At 23.7% G+C, this 25,529-nt stretch overlaps 1 protein-coding gene across 1 annotated transcript; it reads right to left on the reverse strand.

Moving 5' to 3' along the window:
- Positions 1-215: 215 nt before the first annotated feature.
- LOC117177733 (HEAT repeat-containing protein 3) lies at positions 216-25,500 on the reverse strand. Its single transcript, XM_033368631.1, has 6 exons — positions 25,238-25,500; positions 21,718-21,978; positions 17,443-18,383; positions 12,361-12,643; positions 7,901-8,074; positions 216-743 (listed from the first exon to the last, which is right to left on the reverse strand). The coding sequence occupies exons 1-6, from the start codon at positions 25,376-25,378 to the stop codon at positions 624-626; spliced, it is 1,920 nt and encodes a 639-aa protein (XP_033224522.1). The 5' UTR covers positions 25,379-25,500; the 3' UTR covers positions 216-623.
- Between the last annotated feature and the right edge of the window lie 29 nt (positions 25,501-25,529).

Raw genomic sequence — 25,529 nt, forward strand, 5'->3', positions numbered from 1 at the left:
TCGATTTTTTCCCCCCTGTTTTTTGTAGTTATCTACATTTTAATATCGAATTGGAAACTATTGTCTGGCGAAAATTATTATCGCAGAAAATTGTTGTTTAGTTTTCATATTTAATCTGATTGTTAGGCGTGATAAATTCACGACGGTGCATAATGTATTAAAATATAAGGCATGCTATTTTGATATGTTTAATTAGCAAACAACGGAACGCAAAAGATTTTCAATTGTTATTTATTGTTGAAAGTATATGGAGTCGAAAATACCTGCGACGATGTTTGCTCCGTGATAATTAACAATAATTCCCCCCAATGTATATTGTTAATAAAATATATTTATAGTACGTCTCGCACAAAGAATAAATTTTTGCAAAACGCAGTAGCGTCTTTTCATTTCGGAAATCTAGTATTAAGGCACATTTTTTAATAAATTATTCATATTAAGAACAAATAAATGCCTCTTAAATAATAATAATCTCCTTTCGTGGTAATATAAAGATAAGAAATTATAAATTTCTTCGAAAAAAAAATCTTATTCAAAAATATACCAAAATTCTAAGAGATTTGGCTTTCAGTTCGAGAGAAATATGATACAATAATAGGTCAGGATTTTCTATATCTACATATTTACACAACTTTGAGTTTTGCGACTCGCTGTCCTTTATATTTGATAAACCTTTGTAAATTCGCCTTTACGGTTGAGACGACCAAAGCATTATCGCCGAGTTTCTGTTTTTGCTGTCGTATCTGTCAACAAAAAATCGTTAATGATTATTTATAAATATAATAATAAATATATAAAAATATTATCAAAATATATTAAAATTAAAAATTGTATCCAAATTACTACTATATATTTTTTAATATTAAAAACATAAAGTATTTAAAAATCCATTGCAACAAATTTTTTAATATTTTTTTATTTCCTATTAGGAATGGTGGTCTATCATTTCGCCACCCGGTGCCCAAAACTGGAACTAGAAATAGTAGGTACAATTTTAAAGTTGTACATTAATTTTTGCATAAAAGTGGATTTACGATAATTTTGTGAAGCATAAAACAATAATTGAATGCTACAAACAAATCTGCATAAAAATAAATAGTTTTAGATAGAATATCCATATTATACAGTGAACAAAAACATTTTTGTCAAATAGGTTTGAAAAAAATACTATTTCATGTAAGTTTTAATAAATTTAAGTTTGAATAAACTTTAATTAATGTATGTAGCGATAAATTTTATCCAGATTATGCGAAGAATACGAATAATAGACGATTTAGGGTGGCCGTTTTAATCCAACTCAGCTGCAAATGAAAGCACTCAAAGTGGAACTCTTGCGAATTTCAAACTGAACAATTTTTAATTAAATGCAGTTTAACTGCAAAATAATTTTTTTTACTTTTATAAATTGTAGAGTTCAAATATTAAGATTCAGTTCTAAATATATAATTCTACGTTATCATTTTCAATGCTCGAAAGTCTAAATCTGAAGAATCAATCAATTAATTAAATTATTTTTTTCAAAATGATATCATTTAAAGCAATTTTAAGCCAGAAACATTAAAAAATAAACGATTAAATTTTTTTGTAAACTGAACACTTCTTCAATTAAAAGTTAAATTATTTACATTTTAAATAGTTAAATAATCCTTAAAATTATTCCAAATTTTATTTGAAAATCTTGAAACATCTGCATGTTGCTTACATGTTTTTCCTCAATTTTTCAATTATTTTTGAAATTATTTCAGAACTTCGAAACATCCTTTAAAATGAATCAAATTTTTTCTAAATTTCTTTTTAAATTCTATCAAATTAAACAAATTTCCTTAAAATCTTCCACATTCATTTTTGATAATTTTGTAAATCATTATTAATTTTCATAGGAAATGTTTTTTATTCTTCTGAAGTCATTTCAAATTCTTAAAAATCTTTTAAATTTTTTATTCGAAATCTGTCAAAATCTATAGTTTGGCGGTACACGTGTACGCTTTGTTTGAATTATTTCAAATAATTTCAAATGTTAAACTTAATTCAAATTTTTTTAAACTTCTAAATATTTCTCCAACTTCCTTGAATTCTTTTTTGAATAATATGTTATTGTTATTTATACATCGAAGTTCAAAAATTTGACTTACAAATTAAATTTTTTTTAATAGAATAATTAGAATGTAACCTTTAGAATTTAGTTTTCAATATTTAACTACAATTACTAATTTTAAATAAAGAGTCAGATATTTCTAGATATTTAGTAATTCTTATTTTTCTAGATTAAAAATTTCAAATTGAATGGTTTAAAAATGGAATATTTTATACTAAAATAATATTTGAAATTTAATAAAAGCCTTTGTTTATGAATATATTATTCTCAAGTTATTTTAAAATTGAAAATAGTTGATAAAGTTTCAATCGGGCGTTTACATTTGCTTAACTAATAAGACTTCCAATTAAAATAGTTTACATAATTTTTGACGTTTGAAACGGGAATTTTTTAAATTGCGAACTGATTTTGAATCGCTTTGTAAAATTAATTATTATTCACTTTTTAAATCTTAAAGAACAGTTTAATTTTAAAAATCATTATTAATTTATATTTACAGTTGATCAACTGAAAATATATTTTTAAAAAGTATGGAAACACAGTTGGACAGATATTTCTGTACAAAAATATGTTTCTTTACCTTATAAGATATAAATTCCATTTGCACCCTTTATTTCCGATAAAGACTTACTTTTAGTGTCCAACCAATACTTTAAACTCCACAACAAAAATCGTTAAAACACTTGTATCCAAAATTTAATGTACAACTTTAAAATCGAACCTATTCTTTCTAGTTCGGATTTTTGTCACCAGGTGGCAGGCACATCGCAGTTTAACCATTCCCAATAGTTCTCAAGGAATTCGTTAAAGTCGTTTGAAATTGTAAAAGTCCATTGAAACAAAATAAATACAAATAAATTTATATAAATAAATAACAAAATAATATTTATAAATTTCAGGTCTCACAGTTCCTCAGAAATCGCCCAGGGTGGGGCAAAATATTCCCCCCTACCCTCTGAAATCGAAGGATTAAATTCATCAGATCATTTGAATTGTTCCACAAATATATCTGAAATCTTTGCCAAATATTTGAAATCCTTGTAAAATCTTTGAAATCTTTGGGAAATCTTTGTTGAATATTTAAAATATTTTTGAAATATTTGTGAAATTGTTGAAATTTTTGAAAAACTATTGAAGTCCGCGAAATCTTGGAAATCTATCTGAAATCTTTGCGAAATATTTCAAATATTTATTAATTATTTGATGAAATTTTTGAAATGATTGAAATCTTTGTGAAATATTTTATATCTATCCGAAATCTTTGAAATCTTGGTGAATTATTTGGAAACCTTTGCGAAAGATTTCAAATATTGTATAAATATTTGATCATATATTTTTGAAATGATGGAAAAATCATTGAAATCTTGATAAAATATTTACAATATTTTTCAAAGATTTGGGAAATTATTAAAGTCTTTTTGAAATATTTTTAAACTATCCTAACTTTTTGCGAAACATTTTAAATCTTTATGAAATCTTTAGAAAATCATTAAAATGTTTGTAAAATATTTGATAATATTTGTCAAATTGTTTAAATCTTTGGAAAGTCATTGAAATCTTTCTGAAATTTTTGGAACTCTTCGAAATATTTTTGAAAAATGTTTTAAATTATTGAAATTATAGGGAAATCATGTATGCCTTTGTGAAATTTTTAAATCTATCCGAAATCTTTACGAAATCTTTGAAATATTTAGAAAATCATTTAAAATTTTATAAAATCTTTTTGAAGTATTTGGTATATTTTTTAAATTGTTCAAATCTTTAGGAAATTATTGAAGTCATTGCGAAATCTTTAGAAAAGCATTGAAATCTTTGTAAAGTATTGAAAATATTTAAAAAATATTTGATAATACTTGTCAAATTGTTTTAATCTTCGCAAAATATTTAAAATCTTTGGGAAATCATTGAAATCTTTGTGAAATCTTTGAAATATATATTTTTTTAAACTTATGAACTTATAAAAATCATTGGGAAATAATGGATGCCTTTGTAAATTTTTCAATCTATGTCAAATCTTTGCGAGATATTTGAAACCTCTGCGAAATATTCGAAAAATTTTGCGAATTCTTTGAAATGTTTGGGAAATCATTCAAACCAATTGAAAGTAATTTTGAAGTATTTGTTTTTCTTTTTTTTTTCATTGTTCTTCGTGAAATATTTTTAATCTTTGTGAAATGATAAAGAAAATCATTGAAATCTCTGTGGAATATACGAAATATTTGATAAATATTTGATATTTGTGAAATTCTTTAAATATTTGCGAAATATTTGAAATATTTGGTAATATTTGTAAAAATGATTGAAATCTTTTGGAAATAATTGGAGTCTTGGTGAAATCTTTTTAATCTTTCTGAAGTCTTTGCGACATTTTTTAACTTTTGGGAAATTATTCGAAACTTTGTGAAAACTTCAAGAAATATTTAGTAATATTTTTGAAATTAATGAAATTTTGTGAAATCTTTGTGAAACCTTTTATATCTTTGGGAAATCATTGAAATCTTTCTGAAATCCTTGGTAACCTTTGCGCAGAAATCTTTGAAATTTTGGAAATATATTTTTTAAATTTGTGAAATTATTAAAATACTTGGGAAATCATTGAGGTATTTGTCAAAGCTTTTAAATATATCCAAAATCTTTTAAGTATTTCGAAATGTGCGAAATATTAAAAAAAGTTTTAAAATATTTGGTAATATTTGTGAAATTATTGAAATTCCTTAGAGATTATTGATGCCTTTGTAAAATCTTTTAAATCTATCCAAAATCTTTGCAAAATATTTGAAATCTTTAGAAATCAGTGAAATATTAAAAATACTTTTCAATAATCGCACATCTTCAGGATAAATTCATACGACTTCAATCAAATTCAAGTTAAATTTAAAAGAATTCGACTAAATTGAAACAAATCTTAAAAATTTTTAAAAATCAATTGATTTGCGTAAATAGGAATGAATTTTAAGAAAATTAAGATAAAAGGGAGAATGCAATGAAAATAAAAAAAAATCAAGGAAATTACTTCAGAAAAATTCAAGGGAATTCGAAAGAATTGATGAAATGCGTAAGAATTCGAAGTGAAGATCGATGAACTTCAGGGTCGACAAAATAAAAACTTTTATAAATTAAAAAAATTCATTGAATTAAGTAGGAATTAAATTAAATGAATAGAGTTCAAGTCGATCAAAAAATGCAGGACAATTCTGGAGAATTGAAAATAATTCAGGGTAAATTAATAACAATTCACGATGCATTCCAACAAAAAATTTCCACCAAATTACAAGAACTCTCATAACAAAAGATGAATTTTTAACTAAACTAGATTATATTTCAACACAAAAAAAAGAATTATTAACAAAATAGTTCACTTTAACCAAAAGTTGAATTTTTGTTTAAAAAAGAACTATTTTCGACCAAAAATGGAAGAGGTAAATTTTCAACTAAAAAAGATGAATTTCTAAACAAAAAGATTAATTTGCCACCAAAAAGACGAATTTTGAACAAAATTCCAGAATTCTGAACCAAAAAGTTCAGTTTTCTACTAGAACAGAAGGTTTTTTAAAGAAAAAGATTAATTTACTTCAAAAAAGACGAACTTTTAACGAAATTTCAGCATTTTGAACTAAAAAGTTAAATTTTCTACTAAAAGCGAATTAAATAAGAAAAAAGATTAGTTTATTACCAAAAAGACAGATTTTTAATAAAATTCAAGACTTTTCAACAAAAAAGTTAAATTTTCTTCTAAAAAAGATTACTTTTAAACAAATTAATTTCTTACCATAAAAGACGAATTTTTAACAAAATTCAAGAATTCTGGAGCAAAAAGTTTAATTTTCTACTAAAAAAGAATCTTTAAAGAAAAAGATTACTTTACTCAAAAAAAAAAATTTTAACAAAATTGAAGAATTCTTAGCCATCAAGTTAAAGTTTCTACTCAAAATGAAGAATTTTGAAACAAAACGATTAATTTACATCGCAAACCAAAGGATTTTTAACAAAATTCAAGATTTGTCTACAAAAAGTTGAATTTTCAACTAAAAAAGATCACTTTTAAAGAAATTAATTTCTTACCCTAAAAGAAGAATTTTTAACAAAGTTCAAGAATTCTGAATGAAAAAGTTGAATTTTCTACTAACCAAGAATCTATAAACAAAAAATTAATTTACATTTAAAAAAATGTTGACAAAATTTATGAATTCTGTACCGTCAAGTTCATTTTTTACTGAAAAAGAAGAATTTTTAAACAAAACGAATTATTTACTACACAACAGACGAATTTTTAACAAAATTCAAGAAATTTCAACCAAAAGGTTGAATTTTGAACTGAAAAAGATAAATTTGAAAAAAAAAAATTTACTAAAACAGATACATTTTTAAAGAAAAATATTAATTTACTGCAAAAACATACGAATTTTTAACGAAAATCAAGAATTCTGAACCAAAAAGTTGAATTTTCTACTAAAAAAGAGTCTTTAAACAAAAATATTAATTTACTCAAAAAAAAATTTAACAAAATTGAAGAATTCTTAACCATCAAGTTAAATTTTCTATTGAAAAGAAGAGTTTTTAAACAAAGCGAATAATATACTACCCAAAAAGACGAATTTTTAACAAAAATCAATAATTCTGAACCAAAAAGTAAAATTTTCTACTAAAAAAAGAATATATAAACAAAAAATTAATTTACTTTTTAAAAAATGTTGATAAAATTTATGAATTCTGATCCGTCAAGTTAAATTTTCTACTGAAAAAGAAGAATTTTTAAACAACACGAATCATTTACAATACAAAAAGACGAATTTTTAGCAAAATTCAAGAATCGTGAACCAAAAAGTTTCATTTTCTACTAAAAAAAGATAAATTTGGGAAAAATTAATTTACTACAAAAAAGAAGACGATTTTTTAACAAAATTTAAGAATTCTAAACACAAAAGTTCAATTTTCTACTAAAACAGACATTTTTAAACAAAAATATTAATTTACTGCAGAAAAGACGAATTTTTAACATAAATCAAGAATTCTGAACCATCAAATTAAATTTTCTACTAAAAAAGAAGAATTTTTAAACAAAGCGATTAATTTACTACCCTAATAGACGAATTTTTAATAAAATTCAAGAATTCTGAACCAAAAAGTTGAATTTTCTACTAAAAAAGAATCTATGAACAAAAATATTAATTTACTTTTAAAAAAATGTTAACAAGGTTTAAGAATTCTGAACCGTCTAGTTAAATTTTCTAACGAAAAAGAAGAATTTTTAAACAAACCGATTAATTTACTACCCAAAAAGACAATTTTTTTACAAAATTCAAGAATTCTGAACCAAAAAAATTATTTTATAATAAAAAGAAGAATTTTTAAACAAAAAGATTAGTTTACTACGAAAAAAGGCGAATTTTTAATAAAACTCAAGAGTTTTCAACTAAAAAGTTGAATTTTTAACTAAAAAAGATAAATTTTGAGAAAAATTAATGCACTGCAAACAAGAAAACATAAATTTTTAAACAAAATTATTAATTTTCTACCAAAAACATTCATCATCTGGAAACGTACTAAAACCGGTATCATATGTACTTTTAAAGGAAAAAATTCCTTAAATTCTAAAATTAGTAACGTTACTTTGAATGGGACCACCTCTCCCTCGCTTTTTCCTTTACAAACTGTAGGTTTTGTGAGACCCCCCCCCCCCCAAACCTAAAATGGTAACGTAATTTATGGACAATCCCTAACATGACTCAAAATAAGTGTGAATAGTGACATGAGTTCAAGTCCTGATATATAAGTACATATTTTTTAAACTAATTTCTTCTTTACCTTATTTTTTAAAATAGGCGCAACAATCTGAAGTTTTTCGACTAAATTGATATTCGCTGCTAAATTATCAGTCTCGTCCTCAGCAAAAATATCCATAATAGCATCTAGTGATTCTGCGATGACCCAGGCTTCATTTTCCTTTGTACAAGTATCCAGAAGAAACAGAGATACGTGCTAAAACATCATTTTTTACAGAATAATTATTGTAATTGATAAAATGTTTTAATAATAAAAAAGGCTTGTGAATAGAAAAGTGTTTTTACTCAAATCCTGGGGAAAAAATTTCCTAAAAATTCCAGGTTTTTTCCAGGTATATTAATATTTTCCCACGTACAATTTTTCATAGTACAGAGCCATTAAAATATTTTGCATTTTAAAAAACAATAGACTCGGGATATGCATGCAATTTTCTTGAGTTTATTATTACTCATTGTTTTTTTTTCTGTTTCTAGGGATTCAATTATTATGTTTAATTTAGAAAGCTTTAAAAAAAATTATATTACAAGATATTCTGAAATATTTTTTAATTAAAAAAAAATAATAAAAACAACAACCAAACTCAAGAAAAAAATAAATTTTCATCTATCATAATTAGATTTTCAATATGAAAAATTCAATTTTCAATCTTATAATGGTAATTCGGAGCATAATTAATCATTTCTTGAATTTGGCTCTAAAGGCCATGAATTTGAATAATAATTTTTAAAATAAGTTATACCTTTATATACTTAAAATTCAGTGTATATTTAGGTCAAGTTTTCAAATTTTCAATCATGGTAATAAATTTTCAACTAAAATGATTAATCTTCAACTGGAATAGATTAATTTTAAACCAAAAAGATGAATTTTCAAACAAGAATAATTTTTTAACAAAAAAAGATTTTTCAACAAAATACAAAAGCATTAAATAGTTCAATTTTTAACTAAAAATATTTCAATTTTCCATCAAAAACGGAATAGTTCAATATTAAGTTGAAAAATCAAATTTCAACCAAACTAATGAAACTTGAACAAAAAAGATGAATTTTCAACCAAGAAAATTAATTTCTCTACAAAAAAATGAATTTAAACAAAATACATTTTTAACTAAAAAAAGGTAAATTGTCAACAAAAAATTTAATAGTTACGTATTTAGATAAAAAAATTAAGGTTTAACCAAAAAGATGAATTTTTAACTAAAATGATTAATCTTTAAATATAACAATTGAATTTTTCAAAAAAAAAATATATATATGAATTTTCAATTAAAATAGGCATTTCTCAACCAAAAATTGATTAATTAAATTTTGAGGTAAAAAAATTAATGCTCAACCAAAGAGATGAATTTTCAATTAAAATGATACATTTTTCAATCAAAAAATTAGATTTTAACAAAAGAGTTTAACTTGGAACCAAGTAATTAAATGTTTGTTTAAAAAAAAAGTGAATTCTGAACGAAAAATATAGTCATTGATATTTCAACCAAAAAAGATTTTAATTTTTAATCAAAAACAGTTAAGTTCAACTGAAAAGAATACTTCTCAATAAGAGTTGAATTTTATACCAAAAAGAACGAATTTACAACAAAGTAAATTAATTTTCAACCAGATACTTGCATGTTTAACGAAAAACGACCATTCTTCAACCAACAATTAAATTAAATTTTTAGATAAAACGTTCAAAAATTATTGTTCAACCAAATAAATGAGTTTTAATTAGAACTATGAAAAATTCCAGTGGAAGAGTTACATTTTTAGTTAAACCAATCTAATTTTCAACAACAATACAATTTTCACCAAATATTTTAATTAAACATACAGTAAAAAAAAAATTTCGACAAAATAACTCATTGTTAACCTAAGAGATAAAAATTTAACCAGATAATTGAATTTTATATTAAAAACTATAATTTTTTAACAAAAAATTGAATAATTAAATTTTAAGTTAACAACATTCATTTTGAACCAAATAGATGAATTTTAACTCAATTTTTCACTAAAAAAAGATCAATTTTCAATCAAAAACGGAATAGTTCAATGTTAAGTGGAAAAATTAATTTTCAATCGAACTAATGAATTCGAAATACAAAATATGAATTTTAAACTAAAATTATGAGTTTTACTAGCTTAGTTGGATTTTTAATCTAAAAGATGAATTTTCAACCAAGAAAATTTATTTCTCTACCAAAAAAAAAACGAATTTTCAACGAAATACATAAATTTGTAACTAAAAAAAAGATAAATTGTCAACCAAAAATTTAATAGTTACCTATTTAGATAAAAAAATAAGGTTCAACCAAAGAGAAGAATCTTCAATTAAAATTGTGCATTTTCAACCAAAAAATTAATTTTCAAGAAAAGAGTTTAACTTTGAACCAAGTAATTAACTTTTCATTTAAAAAAGGTGAACTCTGAACGAAAAATATAGTAATTGATATTTCAATAAAAAAATATTGTAATTTTTAATCAAAAACAGTTGAATTTAACGGAAAAGAATACTTCTCAATATGAGTTAAATTTTCAACTAAGAAGATGAATTTAAAAATTATAATTTTTCAACCAAAAATTGAATAATTAAATTTTTAGTAAGCAATATTCATTTTCAACCAAATAGATGAATTTTTACAAAAATTGTGGAATATTCAACTGGAAATGTTATATTTTCAGTTTAAAAAGAATTCATTTTTAACGACCTTAAAATTTTTGCAATATATTTTAATTAAAAATTCAGTCAAAATATTAACTTTTGAGAAAAAAAAAACACATTTTTGAACCTAAGAGATGAACATTTAACCAAATACTCTATTTTTCTATTGAAAAGGATAATTTTTCAACCAAAAATTGAATAATTAAATTTTTACTTAACAAAATTTATTTTCAACAAAATATACGAATTTTAACTAAAATTTTTTAATATTTAACTGGAAATGTTATATTTTGAGTTTAAAAACAATTCACTTTTAACAAAAATAAAATGTTCACAAAATATTTGAATTAAACATTCAGTAAAAAAAATAATTTTCGAAGACATAACTCATTGTTTAACCGAAAATATAAATAATTTAACCAGATATTTGAATTTTCGATTAAAATATTATTTTTCAACCAAAAATGGAATAATTCAATTGTTAGTTAACAAAATTAATTTTTAACCAAATATATTAATTTTGACTAAAATGATGGAATAATCAACTGGAAATTATATATTTTTAGGTCAAAATCGTTTAAAAAAACGTAAAATTGACCATTTTTGAACGCTGGGAACATCACTAAAAAATTTTTTTTCGAAAAAAAAAAAAAAAAATTACAGTATGTTTCTTCCATTGAAGCTGAAGAAATTTCAGGTTCGACATATTCAAATTTTTCAAAAATGCGTGCACCGGACTCAATAAAAAAGCATGTTTTTTGGCTATTTGCGAAAAATTCTAAATTGAACAAAAAAAATGTTTTCAATTCAATAATTTGTCATTATCATTCGCTAGCAAAAATTGGCCATAATTTTCGAAGTAATTGGGAATGGTTAAACTGCGACACTCCACCTGGTGACGAAAATTCAAACTAGAAAGAATAGGCACGATTTTAAAGATGCATTTTAATTTGTGCATTAAAGTATTTTAACCATTTTTTTTTAAGTTTAAACTATTTATTGGATAACAAAAATAAGTCCTTATCGGAAACAAACTGTTTTAGATAGAATTTACATATTATACAGTGAAAACCCACACTTTTTGACAGAAATATTTTTCTAAAATTACAATTATTGTTCTCTTTATTGTAATTTTCAAAAGATTGTAAACTTAAATGGAATTATTTTGAAGCAAAAATGAACTCAAAGTAAATTTTTAGTCATTTATACATAAAATATTAACTATTTAAAAATCTGATCTAAAAGTGAGGTTAAAACTCGTATTTAAATTCTAGTCATCTATTATTCGTATTCTTGGCATAATGTGGATAAAATTTATTACTACATACATTAATATAAAGTTTATTTAAGCTTAAAATGCATTGAAACTCACATGAAATAATGAAATAATTTTATTTTTTTTAAATCTATTTCACATAAATGTATTTTAGCACTGTATAAGATGGAAATTCTATCTCAAACTATTTATTTTTGGTGAATATTTGTTTTTAGTATTCAATCATTGTTATATACTTCACAAAACAATCGTAGAAACTTTAATGCAAAAATTAAAATACATGTTTAAAATTGTACCTACTCTTTCTAGTTCCGGTTTTCGGCGCCAGATGGCAAAAATGGTCGACCACCATTCCCAATAGGGAAACTTTTGGGAATATTCAAAAATGTGAATTTTCAAATCAGAAAAAGGAACTGAAGATATTAAACCGATTTGAAAATAAATTTTGTTTTATTACTTTTTTCGGTTTCCAACCCACAAATATTTTTCCCTCGGCTCAAACGATTCGACTAATTTAATCATTTTCACTCCGCCCTAGTAAACAACTTGTAGAACCTACCTTGATTAATTCCTGGCACTGGAGAACTCCACCATTCATTAAAATCAGAGCGAGATTTCCAAGAATTCGTAATAAATTAGCTCTAACATTTGGATTCGAACATTGTCTCTCTCCATTCAACATCGGTTCCAAATCCGTTATACTCAAGTTTTGGAAAACCTTCGCACGTACTTCGGCCAATTTTTGAAGAGCAGCTCGCATCGCCGAAGTTGCTGATTCTAGCAAGTCAATATCATTCGGATCTGCATCTGTAAACACTACTTTTCCTATTTCAGTCCACAATCTGTAAAAAAGAGAATATTTTATTTGCAGACTTCACAGCGCTAAATTCTCTCAAAACAGGTAAAACAGGTTGATGTTTCACGAAAATAGGGACATAATAGGGGAATACTTTTAAATAAAATTATTGTATAGGTACCATGTTAAATTCAATAGGAAACTTGAGATTTGAAGTCGAAATATATTGCATTTTTAACAAAATAGTTTAATTGTCAATAAAAAAATTAATTTTTAACAAACATTTGCATTTACAACCAAATAGTTGAAATTTAAAGCAAATGAGACGTATCTTCAACAAAATAGTTAAACTTGTAACAGAATAGTTTCATTTTTAACGAAAAAGTACATTTTCAATCAAATAGTTTAATTTTCTACCAAAACAAGTTTTTTCAACAAAAAAAGTTAAGTTTTTAATCCAAAAGGACGATTTTATTAAAAGCCAGTTGAAATATCAATAAACAAAGATCAATTTCCATTCAAGGACTTTTTTACAAACAAAAAAAAATGAATTAAAATTTTATTTTTAATCAAATAGTTGAATTTTATACAAAAATAATAGAATTTTCTGCATATTTTTTTCAGAAAAACAGCTGAGTTTTTAACCCAGAATTTTTCCACCAAAAAGATGAATGTTTAAAACAAAAGGACTAATTTACAACGAAAAAGTTGAATTTTCTAATAAAAATGATACTTTATAAGCCAAACATAGAAGTTTCAAACAAAAAAAAAAGAATTTTCAACAAACAAGTTTTACTTTTAACCAAATAGTTGAATTTTCAATACAAAATGCGAATTCTCAATAGCTAAATCCTCGAACAAAACAGATCAATTTTTAACCAGACTTGCACTTTTAACAAAATAGATAAAATTTCTACCATAATATATATTAATTTCCAAACCAAAGAAAAGAATTTTTAACAGAAGTGTTTCATTTTAAACACACATTTTTTCAGACAAGAGAAAAAAAATTTCAACAAAATTGTGGAATTTTCAAGCCAAAAACAAAATTTTTCTATAAAACCGTTGAATTTTTAACCTAAAAATATAACATTTTAACCAACAAATTAATTCTCAATCAAATAACTGAATTTTTTTCATTTTTTGTCCAAAAAGACGAATTTTTTAGAAAGCAGTTGAATCTTCAACCCAGAACATAGAAATGACAAACCAAATATAGAATAGGTAAATTTTCAGTTAAAAAATGAATTTTTAACTAAAATTAAGAATCCTCAGAAAAGAATTTTTAAGAAAAGAATTTAACTTTCAACCAAATAGTTGAATTTTCAATAAGAAAATGTATTTTCATCGAAAGGTGTATCAGTTTATAAGCCAACCAAAGAAAAATTACAATTTAAAGTCAAAAACAGTTTAATTTAACCAAGAAAATACGAATTTTCAATCAAATACTTGAAGCCTCATCCAATACAGATCAATTTTCAACCAAAAATTTGCACTTTTAACAAAAAGTATCAAATTTCTACCAAAAGAGATGAATTTTCAAACCAAAAAGAAAATTTTTCAACAAAACAATTAAATTTTTAATTCAAAAGGATGAATTTTCTATCCAAAAAGACAAATTTATCAAGAAAACAGTTAAATTTTCGACCCAAAAAATTTAATTATCAATCAAACAATTGCATTTATAACTAAAAAGTTAAATTTTCAAGCAAAAGGAACCAATTATCAATCAAATTGTCGATTTTTCTACTCTAAAAAGTAACTGATACATTTTCAACTAAATTAAACAAATTATTTTTTCAGCAAAAAAAAATTGTTTGCGAAAATATTAAAATTTTTAACCAAAGAGATGACTTCTCAGCTACAATTATAAATCTTCAACCAAAAAAGGAATTTTTAACGAAGCAAGTTTAACTCTCTACCAATTAGTTTAATTTTTAGTTACAAAGATTAATTTTTTACCAGAAAAGACAAATTAAAAAAATGCATTCATTTTCATAACGATATATCAACTAAAAACTATGAATTTTCACACAAAAATGAAGTTAAATTTTCAGTAAACAAAGTAATTTTCAAACAAAAAAAAAAGGGTTTCAAAAATATATTTAAATTTCCAACCAAAGAGATGACTTTTTTAACCAACAAAATCCAACAAAGAAGCTCAACTTTAAACCAGGCAGTTTAATATTTAGAAATTCTGAAAAAAAATGTTAACACACATCGCTTGAATTACTTGAAATCATCTCAAATTTTTGATTAATTTTGAATCTTTTCAAAACTTCTAAATAAAGGGTGGAGATTTTAATCGACGAAATAAATTCCCGGTCATTTTCCGGTTTCTTCCTGGTTCGCAAACATTGTTCACGGTCAATGAAATTTAAAAAATGGAACACTAAAGCTACAAAATTGTCCACTTGAGGTAATAAAAACTGAGTTTTAAATGAAAGAATTCAAAATAGAACTGTCAAATTTTGAACTTTTAAAATAGAAATTTAAATGATTTTAATAACAAAATTTTGCATTTAAATGCTCAATAATTTACGCGTACAACATTGAAAGTACTAACATTTGTCAATATAAAGAAATATACACCCACGTTATCATATTCAATGCTCTAAATTAAAAAATCAATCAATGAAATTTAAAATTTATATAATTTTAAGGGATTTTAAGCTAGGAACATCAAATATTGAAAAATTGAAAAATTTGGTCAAAATCAATTGAAGTTTTTCTACAATTTTCAGAAAATCTTGCAAATTTTAGAAAAATTCTTTACGATTTGGATGTATAAATAACAATTGAACATTTATTATTGGTAGACGAAATTTGAGTAATTTTAAGAGATAAGTAGAAGTTTTGAAAAGATTCAAACTTAATGTAAAACTTGAAATGATAGCTTAATATAAAACAAAATGTAGATTTTCGCAGATTTTAAACAAAAAAATTTGATTATTTTCAAGAATTGTGAATGGCCTTAAAAGAATAAAAACATTTTCTTAAGATTCCTAGGAAAATTAAAAATAATTTTTCATTTTGAAAAAATATATTAAGAGAATTATTAAAAAGTCAAACAATTCAGTTAAGGATTCTTTACTTTTAAATACTTGGTTTAAATTTACTTGTCTTGAATAAAAATTATAATATTGCTAAATATTCAATAATTAATCTTTTTTTTAATTAAAAACTTCAAATTGAATGGGTTAAAAATTGAATATTTTAGACTAGAAATATTTTAAATTTAATAAAATCCTTTAATTAAGAATATATTATTATGAAGTTATTTTTAAGTTGAAAATAGTTTATAAACTTTCAGTCATACATTTAGATTTGTTTAATGACAGACTTTTAAATTTAAACCGTTTAGGTTTTAACGTTAAAATCTGAAAATTCTTAAATTTTGAACTGGTTTAAAATTGTTTTGTCAAATCGTTTTTGTTCACTTTTTATTACTTAAAGTACAAATAAATTTGAAAAAAAATTTATTTATTAAATGAAAATGTTTTTTATCCAAAATTTTCAACATCAAAGGCTTTTATTTTTTATTTGTTCAAGTCTTTAAGAAAGCATTTAAAAATTCTGTAAATTAAAAATGTAAGCCTAAAAATAAAAATGCTAAATGGGAAATTTTTAAAGTGGAAAAATTTGAATTACGCATTGTAAGCTAAATAATAGCATAATTCCCGGTTTTTCCCCGTTTCCCGGTCCAGCGGCCACCCTGAAATCTCTAAAAATTACTCAATTTTTTTCTACAAATAATAAGTGTTTAACTGTTATATATACGTAAAAATTTAACAATTTTAATTACAAATTACAATTTTTTAAAATAGAACAATTTAAATTGTAACGTTGAAAGTTTGAAAGTTCTTCGAAATTATATAGATTCAAATTTTTCGACCTAAAAAAATTCAGTTTCAAATTGTTTACTTTTAAATATTTGGTTTCAATTTACTCGTCTTAAATTAACAGTGAAATATTGCTAAATATTAAATACTTTTTCGTTTTCTAAATTCAAAAATTTCAAATTAAATGAGTTAAAAATTGCATAATTTAGACTCATACAATATTTTTAATTTAATAAAAGCCTTTAATTGCGACTATATTATTATGGAGTTATTTTTAAATTGAAAATATTTTATTGGTGAATCATTAAAATTTGCATAGCAAAATAAAATTATCGGAATAAATGATATTATATTAATTTCTATCTGCAAATTCTCCGATTTTGAACGGACTTAGACTCGTTTTGTCAAAAATCAATTATTATTCAGTTTTTTATACTTAAACGAAAGATCCATTTAAAAAATAATTCATTTATTTATATTTAAGGTTGATTAAATAAAAGTGTTTTTTTATCAAACATTTTCAACTTAAAACGCTTTTAATTGTTTAAATCTTCAAGACGGCACTTTAATTATTAAAAAAACTGTTGAAATCGAACTTGTGCGCATTTATCTTCTGCAAATTTGGAAAATTTGCGGACAAGAAATAAATTCACTGTCATTTCCCGGGTTTTCCCACCCTTGAATTGTCTTGTAAATTCAATTATTGTTGATTTGTTAATCCTTCATATATAGTTCAATTTTAAAAATCATTATAATTTATATTAACCGAAAAAAGTTATTTGTCTAAAATTGTACGATTTCAAACGTTTCTAATTTTTAAGTATTTAAAATTCGTAGTATGCAAAATGTACGCTTGAAAATTAAAAAAAAAAAACAAAAAAAAAAGTTGTTTAAGACAGATTTTTTACAATACAAATTTATAAAATTCACAGGAAAAACGTAAATTCACCGATGACCATTTTTCCTTTAAAATACGATAAATAAAAAAAGACTTTACACTTGCCTGTATAAATTATCAACGCCTCCCAAAGTGCCAACGTCCAAACTCGAAATCAAATTATTCAGACACAGAAAAGCTCTACACCTCAAAACCCTGAGTCGTTTTAATACAAAAATACCTTCAGGATTGTGTTCAAAAATCTTCTTTGTATTATCCTCTATTTTGACCGTCTTTTCCCAGACTTTCTTCACTAAATCGGTACTCGCAATGACTTCAGTCAACTCGACGGGAATATTAGAATACGAATTAACTGATTTATCTAAAACCTGATCAACATCCATTTCCTCCTCCTCGAAGTCATCCGAGTCATCTAAATCCGAATCCGCATCACTTTCCTGATCATCTGTGCACAAATTAGCGAGAATTTCCAAAGCTTGCTGCTGCATTGCTGCGATTTGATTAATCTCGCGTATATTTTTCCTCGAGGCACGAGAAAGATGTTTCTCACTTGGAAAAGCAGAAGTCAGACTTTCGATTTGATTTTTAAAATCAAAGTTGAGAGTTTCGCCGAGAATTGATAGAACTTTGCAAGTGATTCTTAACGAGTCTGTTTCAGATGACGATTGATTTATGTTCATTAATAATCCGGCTGATAAAGTGCGAAGAGATGTTGCCTCAATTTTTTCGTTCTCAGATGTCCATTCCAGGAGATTCACTAGGCAATTTTCTTGTTTTTTTAATTCCGAAATTGCCACGGGATTATCTTCTGATAAAGTGAGCATACATTGAATTGCTACGCTACTCAATCCTGCTCCATATGTAGATGTATCCAGAAATTTTATAAGTATTTGGAGTAAATTTTCGTCATTTGAACGTTTAATTACGCTTTCATTTTTTTCGCCTAAAGTCCAGAGGAGAGTAACAGCTTGGATGAAAGTTTGCCTTTCTTCGCCCAGCTTTCCTTTTTCTTTGGGTTCTGAACTTGGATGCCAATCCGTGTAATGCTATACAATTTATAAATAATTATTCAATAAAATAGGGTTGAAAAGTCTATTTTTTTAATTAAATTGATAGGCTTTTTAGTTGAGGAGGATAAAAAGTTTCGTTAATCAGGGTTGCTACGAAATCCTAATTTTGAAATTTTCTGATATTTCGCAGAACAATTTTTTATTTTCCAGAATCCTTATCAATTTTTCTTTTAGTTATAAAACCAACCTTATACCCAGGAGATCAATAACTTTAATGAATATAAAAATTTCTTTTCAGGAAATAAATGAATAAATAAATGTATTTTTAACTCAAAAGAATAATTTTTAACCAAGAAGATTTTCATTCAAAAAGATTAATTTTCTACGAAGAAAGAAATTTCTTAACAAAACACATACGTTTACGAGAAAAGTGGTTACAAACACAAAATTTCAACTGAAATTATGAATCTTAAACAAAAAAGATGAACTTTTAATCAAACAGTTAAATTTTAGACCACAAAGATGATCTTTTAATCAAGAAGATTAATTTTTAACCAACAAAAGCAGGAGTTTTTACAAAATACATGAATTTCCCACAAAAAGAGATACATTTTCAACCAAAAATAGAATAGTTACAGTTTTAGTTTGAAACATTATTTTGTAAGTATAAAAAATGAATCACCAAGAAGATTAATATTCTATCTCCAAAGACGAATTTACTTTTGGAATTTTTACATATTTTTTTTTAAATTTGGATTTTCAATAAAAATTTGAATTGTTAAATTTTTATTTGAAAAAAATTAATTTTCAATTTAAAAAAGAGATTTTAACAAAATAGTTGATTTTTCAAGCAAAGAAATTAATTTTTTTAACAAAAAGACGAATTTTTAAACATGAAGATTAATTTTCGACTAAAAAAGGATACATTTTCAACCAAGAAGATTAATATTCTACCACAAAAGACGAATTTTTAACAAAATACAAGCAGTTTTAACCAAATATTTGAATTTTTAATAAAAATACATTATATTTACAATAAAAATTGAAATTGTTACATTTTCAAGTTACAAAATTAGTTTTAATTTAAAAACCGAGTTTGCAACACAATAGTTCAATTTTCACGCAAAGAAATTAATTTTCAAACAAAAAGATCAGTTTTCAACGAAGAAGTTTATTTTTCTAGCAAGCAAAAATAAATACATTAATTTTCAACTAAATAGTTAAACTTTCAACAAAGTAAGATAAATTTTCAACGCAAAATGCATTAGTTAATTTTTCAGTTGGAAAAATTAATTTTCAATTAAAAAAAAAAACGAATTTCCACCAAAATAGTTAAGGGTTCAACCAAAAAGATAGCAAAAAGATTCATTTTTCTGGATTGTCAACAAAAAATGGAATAGGTCATTAAATTATTAGTTTAAAAAAATAATTTTTATTTTTAAAAAACCGGGTTTTTAACAAAAAGATAAATTTTCAACTGAGAAAATAAATTTTCTACGAAGAAAGAAATTATGTAACAAAATAAATACTAAAAAAGTAGATATATAAAAAAAATCAACTAAAATTATAAATCTTCAACAAAAAATATTAATTTTCCAACAATCAGTTAAATTTTATACCAAAAAGATAATCCTTCAACCAAGAAGATTAATTTTTAACCAACAAGAAGGATTTTTCACAAAATACATAAATTTTTTACAAAAACAGATAAATTGTCAACCAAAACTAGAATACTTACAGTCATCGTTTAAAAAAATGATTTTTTAACTATAAAAAATGAATCACCAAGAAGATTAATATTCTAACTCAAAAGACTAATTAAATTTTTGAATTTTCACATCTTTTTGAAAAAAATTTAGATTTTCAATAAAAATTGGAATTGTTAAATTTTTATTTGAAAAAAAATAATATTCAATTTAAAAAGCGGATTTTCAACAAAATAATTCAATTTTCAAGCAAAGAAATTAATTTTTTTAACAAATAGATGAATTTTTAAACATGAAGATTAATTTGCTACTAAAAAAAGATAAATTTTCAACTAAGAAGATTAATATTCTACCGCAGAAGATGAGTTTTCAACAAAATACAATCAGTTTTAACCAAATATTTGAATTTCTAACAAAAATACATATTTACAAAAAAATTTGAAATTGTTCAATTTTAAAGTTACAAAATTAATTTTCATTCGAAAAACGTATTTACAACAAAATAGTTAAATTTTCAACTAAAAAGTTTATTTTTTTAGCAAACAAACAAAAATTAATTTCTAACCAAATATATTAATTTTCAAACAAGTAGTTAAACTTTCAACTAAGTAAGGTAAATTTTTAACAAAACGTTGAATAGTTAAGTTTTCAGTTGGAAAAAATTATTTTCAATTTTAAAAACTGGATTTTCACCAAAATAGTTCAATTTTCATTCAAAAAGATAAAATTCTAATAGTTGAATTTTCAACCAAAACTAAGTATTTTTAATCAAGAAAATTTTTTAAAATAAAATACATGAATTTTCAACTAAAAAGATACCTGAATCTAAGAAATTAATGGTTAGATAAGTTTTCGGAATTTTGGTCATTGAATAAAAAGAACAAATCTTGATCGTCAAAATTAGAAATGGCAACGTTTCGAACCTGATGTGGTTCCTTTTCAAGCCTAAATTCAAAAATTATTTTATTACTATAAATAGAGTTAGACATTTAAAAAAGAACAACCAAATAATCTAGAAAATGAAAAATCGAGTGACAGATTTAACATAGCGAAGTATATGTATAAAACAAGCGTAAAGTAAAATTATTACCTGAAAACGTCTTATAAAGTAGCTTTCAAAAAAAAAAAAAAATTTATTTAAAATTTTGTAAAAAGTGTTATATATTCGCAAATTTAGAAATGGATTAATTTTTAAACTAAACGGTAACAGCTGAATTTTTAAATTAAAAAAGACAAACTTTCAACAAAAGAGATGAATTTTCAACCAAGAAAGATTTTACAGTCAATAAGGAAAAAAATCATCTAAAATTTTCTACGACAAATTTGATATTACAACAAAAAATTGAATTTTCAATCAAATAGTTCAACTTTTTTACGGAAATAATTTAATTTTTAATCCGAAGACGAATTTTCAACAGAACAGTTAAATTTTCAACCAAAAGGAATGAATTTAACAAAATTCTTAAATTTACAACAAAATAAAGAAGTTTTTAATCAAATAATACAATTTTTAATCACAAGATAAACTCTCAATCAAAAAAATTATAAAAATATACGTTTACAAAACTTGTTATTAACAACCCTAAACATCAACTTCAGTTTATCGAAATTTCCCCGACCTGTAGCAACCCTGATTGATGAATAAAATGAAATAACGAGATTACATTTTTAAGTAAAGATGTAAGAGGAGTCATGACATCATCTTTTAAAAGACATAGGTAAGCGTCTTCTCCACCGTTTTCTGCTATATTTCTCAGTGTAGAGGCTGCCGCAGCTCGTACTAATTTATTTTCATCAACTAAGAAAGGTCCTATTATTTTTGTAATGTTGTCTTTGGCGATTTGAACAGCCATCGATGTTTCGTAGCTCATTGATTCCAGGGTTTGGAGACCTGATAACTTCTCCTCCATGTTTGCAGATTGCAACTGAATAAAATTAATTAAGTGAAGATATCAAAATTTAATGAAAGTCAGAAAATAATTAACGTTGTTTATCAAAAATTGACTTAATTCTAGAATATAAAGTATATTAATAGTATCTAAGTAAACTGAGAATTGGTTTTCAGGTGTATTCCGGATGATTTTAAGTTTATTTCTCTAAATTCTCTTTTACAAGTTAAATGCTAATTCATTACTAAAATTCCTTGTCAAAAAGTTTAAAATAATCATTATTTACGGAAATGCCCTGTTCCAAAGTGAAAATAATAATTCTTTACTGAAATTTTCTGTTTGAAAGTAAAAAATATAACTCTGTAAGAAAATTACCTCTCTCAAAGTCTAAATTATAATTCTTTACGAAAATTGCCTGTCCCAAAGTTTAAACTTTAAACCTTTAAAGAAATATCATATTTGAAGTCACAAGTACATTTATTTCAAAAAGTTCTAAGTCAGAATTATATTGATTTACAACATTTTCTATTACAATTGACAAAATATACTAACTCCCTTTTTTCAAAATTTGAAAGAGGAAAGTTTCATATTGTGAATTAATTCTGGATAGAAACAGAGATTTTTTCTAAATTAGTTACTTCAAAAAGATTTTTGAGAGAATTAAAAAATATACATTTAAGATTTCAGATACGTCAAATCAAAATTTAAACAAAAAAATTAATTAAAAAAAAATTGTAACTAAAAACATTAAATGTTTGTCCATATAGACGAATTTTTAAAGAAATAATTATGTTTTTAACTAAAGAGATCAATTTTCCACTAAAATGATAAATCTTCAATCAAGAAAATACATTGTGTAAACAAGGTAATTTTAAATTACTTAAATTTTAAAACAAGAAAGATGAATTCTCAACGAAAAATGTAATAGTTGATATTTCAATCAAAATTTTTTTATCTTAAATAAAAAACAAATAAATTCACCCGAAAATGACCAACTTTCAACAAAGAAGATTAGTTTTTTGCCAAAAAAGACGAATTTTCAAGACATACATGAATTTTCAACAAAATAGTTATATATTTTTTAATCTTCTTAAAATTTAAATTATCCCTGTACAATTTTAAAACTTTTAAATATCTCTTTAGCTCACTTGATTTGTTTCCAACATTTTTCAATGTTGCAAAATTGAATTTCTTAAATTTTTCACATTATTTTTCGAACCTTTAGGAAATCATTTGAACCTGTTTTTCTTAAAATTAATATTACAACAACAAAATTATTTAAAATTTTTTAAAACAAAAACGGTATACAGTTTTAATCTTTTAGAATTCTTAAACAGCTTCTTTTGTTTAATTTTTTTGTTAATCTTTTCAAGTTACAATTTTTTTAAATCTTTTAAAGTTTTAAATTATTTTCAAATCTTTTCAAAGTTTCTGATAATCTCTGAGACTTAAACGAATTTTTTATAAAACTTTGTAATATTTTCCAAATTGAAGAATTTTGCTTTAAAATAGTCTACATTCATTTTCGACATTTTAGGAAATTATTTGAAATATTTTCAAATTTTCTCCAATTTTTTCGTACAATTCATTTTTTTAAATAAAAATAGTTGAAATTTTCCAAGAAATTACAAAAAAATGTATCCTGTTGAAACCTTTAAAAATTCCTAAAATAACTTCCTGTTCAGAAATCTTAAAAATACCTACTTTTTGTATTCTATCATTTGAAATCATTTCAAGTTGTAAATCATTTAGAAAATAATGTTAAGGCTTCTAAATATCTCTTAAAACTTACTCGATTTTTAAAAATTTTTTAATCTTAGAAAATAAAATTGAAAAATGTTTCTTTAAAAATGTCTACATTGTTTTTAAAAATTCTAGGAAATCGCTTGAAATCTTTTGAAATCTTCTTACATTTTTTCTTAAAATAATTTATATTTCAGCACCAAAAAAAAACATTTCCAATTTTCCCCGGAATCTTAAGAACATTGTATTCTGTTGAAGCCTTTCGAAATTCTTAATAAGCTTATTTTTTCGAAATCTTCAAAATATAAATATTTTGTTTTAAAATTCTTAAGATCTCTTCAAATTTTAAATTATTTTTAAATCTTTTCAAAACTTCAGAATATCTCTTAAGCTTTTTCGAATTTTTTCTCAAATTTCGTAGTCTAGCAAAATTAATAATTTTTGCTTAAAAATCTTTTACATTCTTTTTCGACATTATAAGAAATCATTCTAAATGTTTTGAAATCTTTTTCAACTTTCTTAAATTTAATTTTGAAAAGAAAAACGTATTTGAAATTTTTCAAGCAATCTTTTGAGCAAATTTTTGTATTGTCTTGAAACCTTTCAAAATTTCTTAAAAGCTTCTTTTTGTTCAAAATGGTGACAAATCTAAGCTTTGTTAAAATGTTTTGAAATTTTCTTAAGATCTGAATTATTTTAAAATCTTTTTATTTCTAAATATCTTATCAAATAGTTTAGTTTTCTTATTTTTTTTTAAATCTTGAAAAATTAAAAAAAATTGTCATAAAATCTTCCAGATTCTTTTTCGAGTTGTTTTGAAATTTTACTTCAAATTAATCTTTTAAATAAAACCTCTGATAAAATTTATCATTTAAAATTTTCCTAAAAAATAATTATTCAATTAATGTTTATATAAAAAGGTTGTTATTAAATATAAAAAATATAATTATAAAATTAGAGCTACATCTTCAGCTCGCAAATAATTATGTTTACACTTATTGTAATTAATAGGAATAGAGACAAAATGTTTTATATTGATCCGAAATACATTTTTTTATATTGAACTAAAATCGAATAATTCCAACTTTTTCTATTTGTACAAATTTTCAAATCAACCTGGAAATTCTTTAAATACGATATGAACAAATTTATAATTTTTATTTAAAAATATCTCCGTGAATAATACCAGATATGTGAATTCAACCCTTTCGATTTTTCTCGAAATCGAAATTTTGCTGGTTAGGCCACTTTTTTACAAGCAGCTTCAATTTAAGATTACTCTCAAACTAAAGGTTTCAAGAATTCAAATGAAAGTCAACTCGAATAAATAGAATGGAAATTATATTATAGAAACTATACACACAACACAAAATTCACGACACAAAAATCTATAACCTCAAAAAAGATAAAAGATTTACAGGTTTTTCTTCCTTTTAGTTGATTTATTTAAAAAGTTATTAAATAACTACAATAAATTTAACACTATTATAGATTAAAAAAAAAAGTTTTGCCAGAGAAACCGTTTTCGTAATATTTTAACAGAAATACTTACTTGCTCCAAAACTCGCTGTAAAGCTTTTTCCTTATTTTCTACGACAACATCTTCGGTTTCCTCGTCAAAATCTTTAGCACTGGGTAATCCTGTCGGATTTTCTTTATGGGGCTTGTGTCGCTGTCGTTTTTGCTTTCCCATTTGACAAAAATCGCGTTTCTTTTCAGATTCGACAAAAAACACGTGCGCGTGAGGGTTTTAAAATTTTTGTGGTTAGGATATGTCACGACCAAACTTCGGTGTAAATGGTGTAAATCGTGTAAATCACGTAAAATTTACCAAATTTACAAGT

This window comes from Belonocnema kinseyi, chromosome 8 (assembly GCF_010883055.1).
Source record: "Belonocnema kinseyi isolate 2016_QV_RU_SX_M_011 chromosome 8, B_treatae_v1, whole genome shotgun sequence".
Taxonomy (NCBI): domain Eukaryota; kingdom Metazoa; phylum Arthropoda; class Insecta; order Hymenoptera; family Cynipidae; genus Belonocnema; species Belonocnema kinseyi.

Excerpts from the sequence above, each read along its gene's own strand:
- LOC117177733 (XM_033368631.1), bottom strand. The coding sequence starts at position 25,378 with ATGGGAAAGCAAAAACGACAGCGACACAAGCCCCATAAAGAAAATCCG. Across the intron at positions 12,644-17,442 it reads GGCGTTGATAATTTATACAG|ATTGTGGACTGAAATAGGAA; the intron begins GCAAGTGTAAAG and ends TCTTTTTTACAG. Across the intron at positions 8,075-12,360 it reads AGTGCCAGGAATTAATCAAG|CACGTATCTCTGTTTCTTCT; the intron begins GTAGGTTCTACA and ends ATGATGTTTTAG.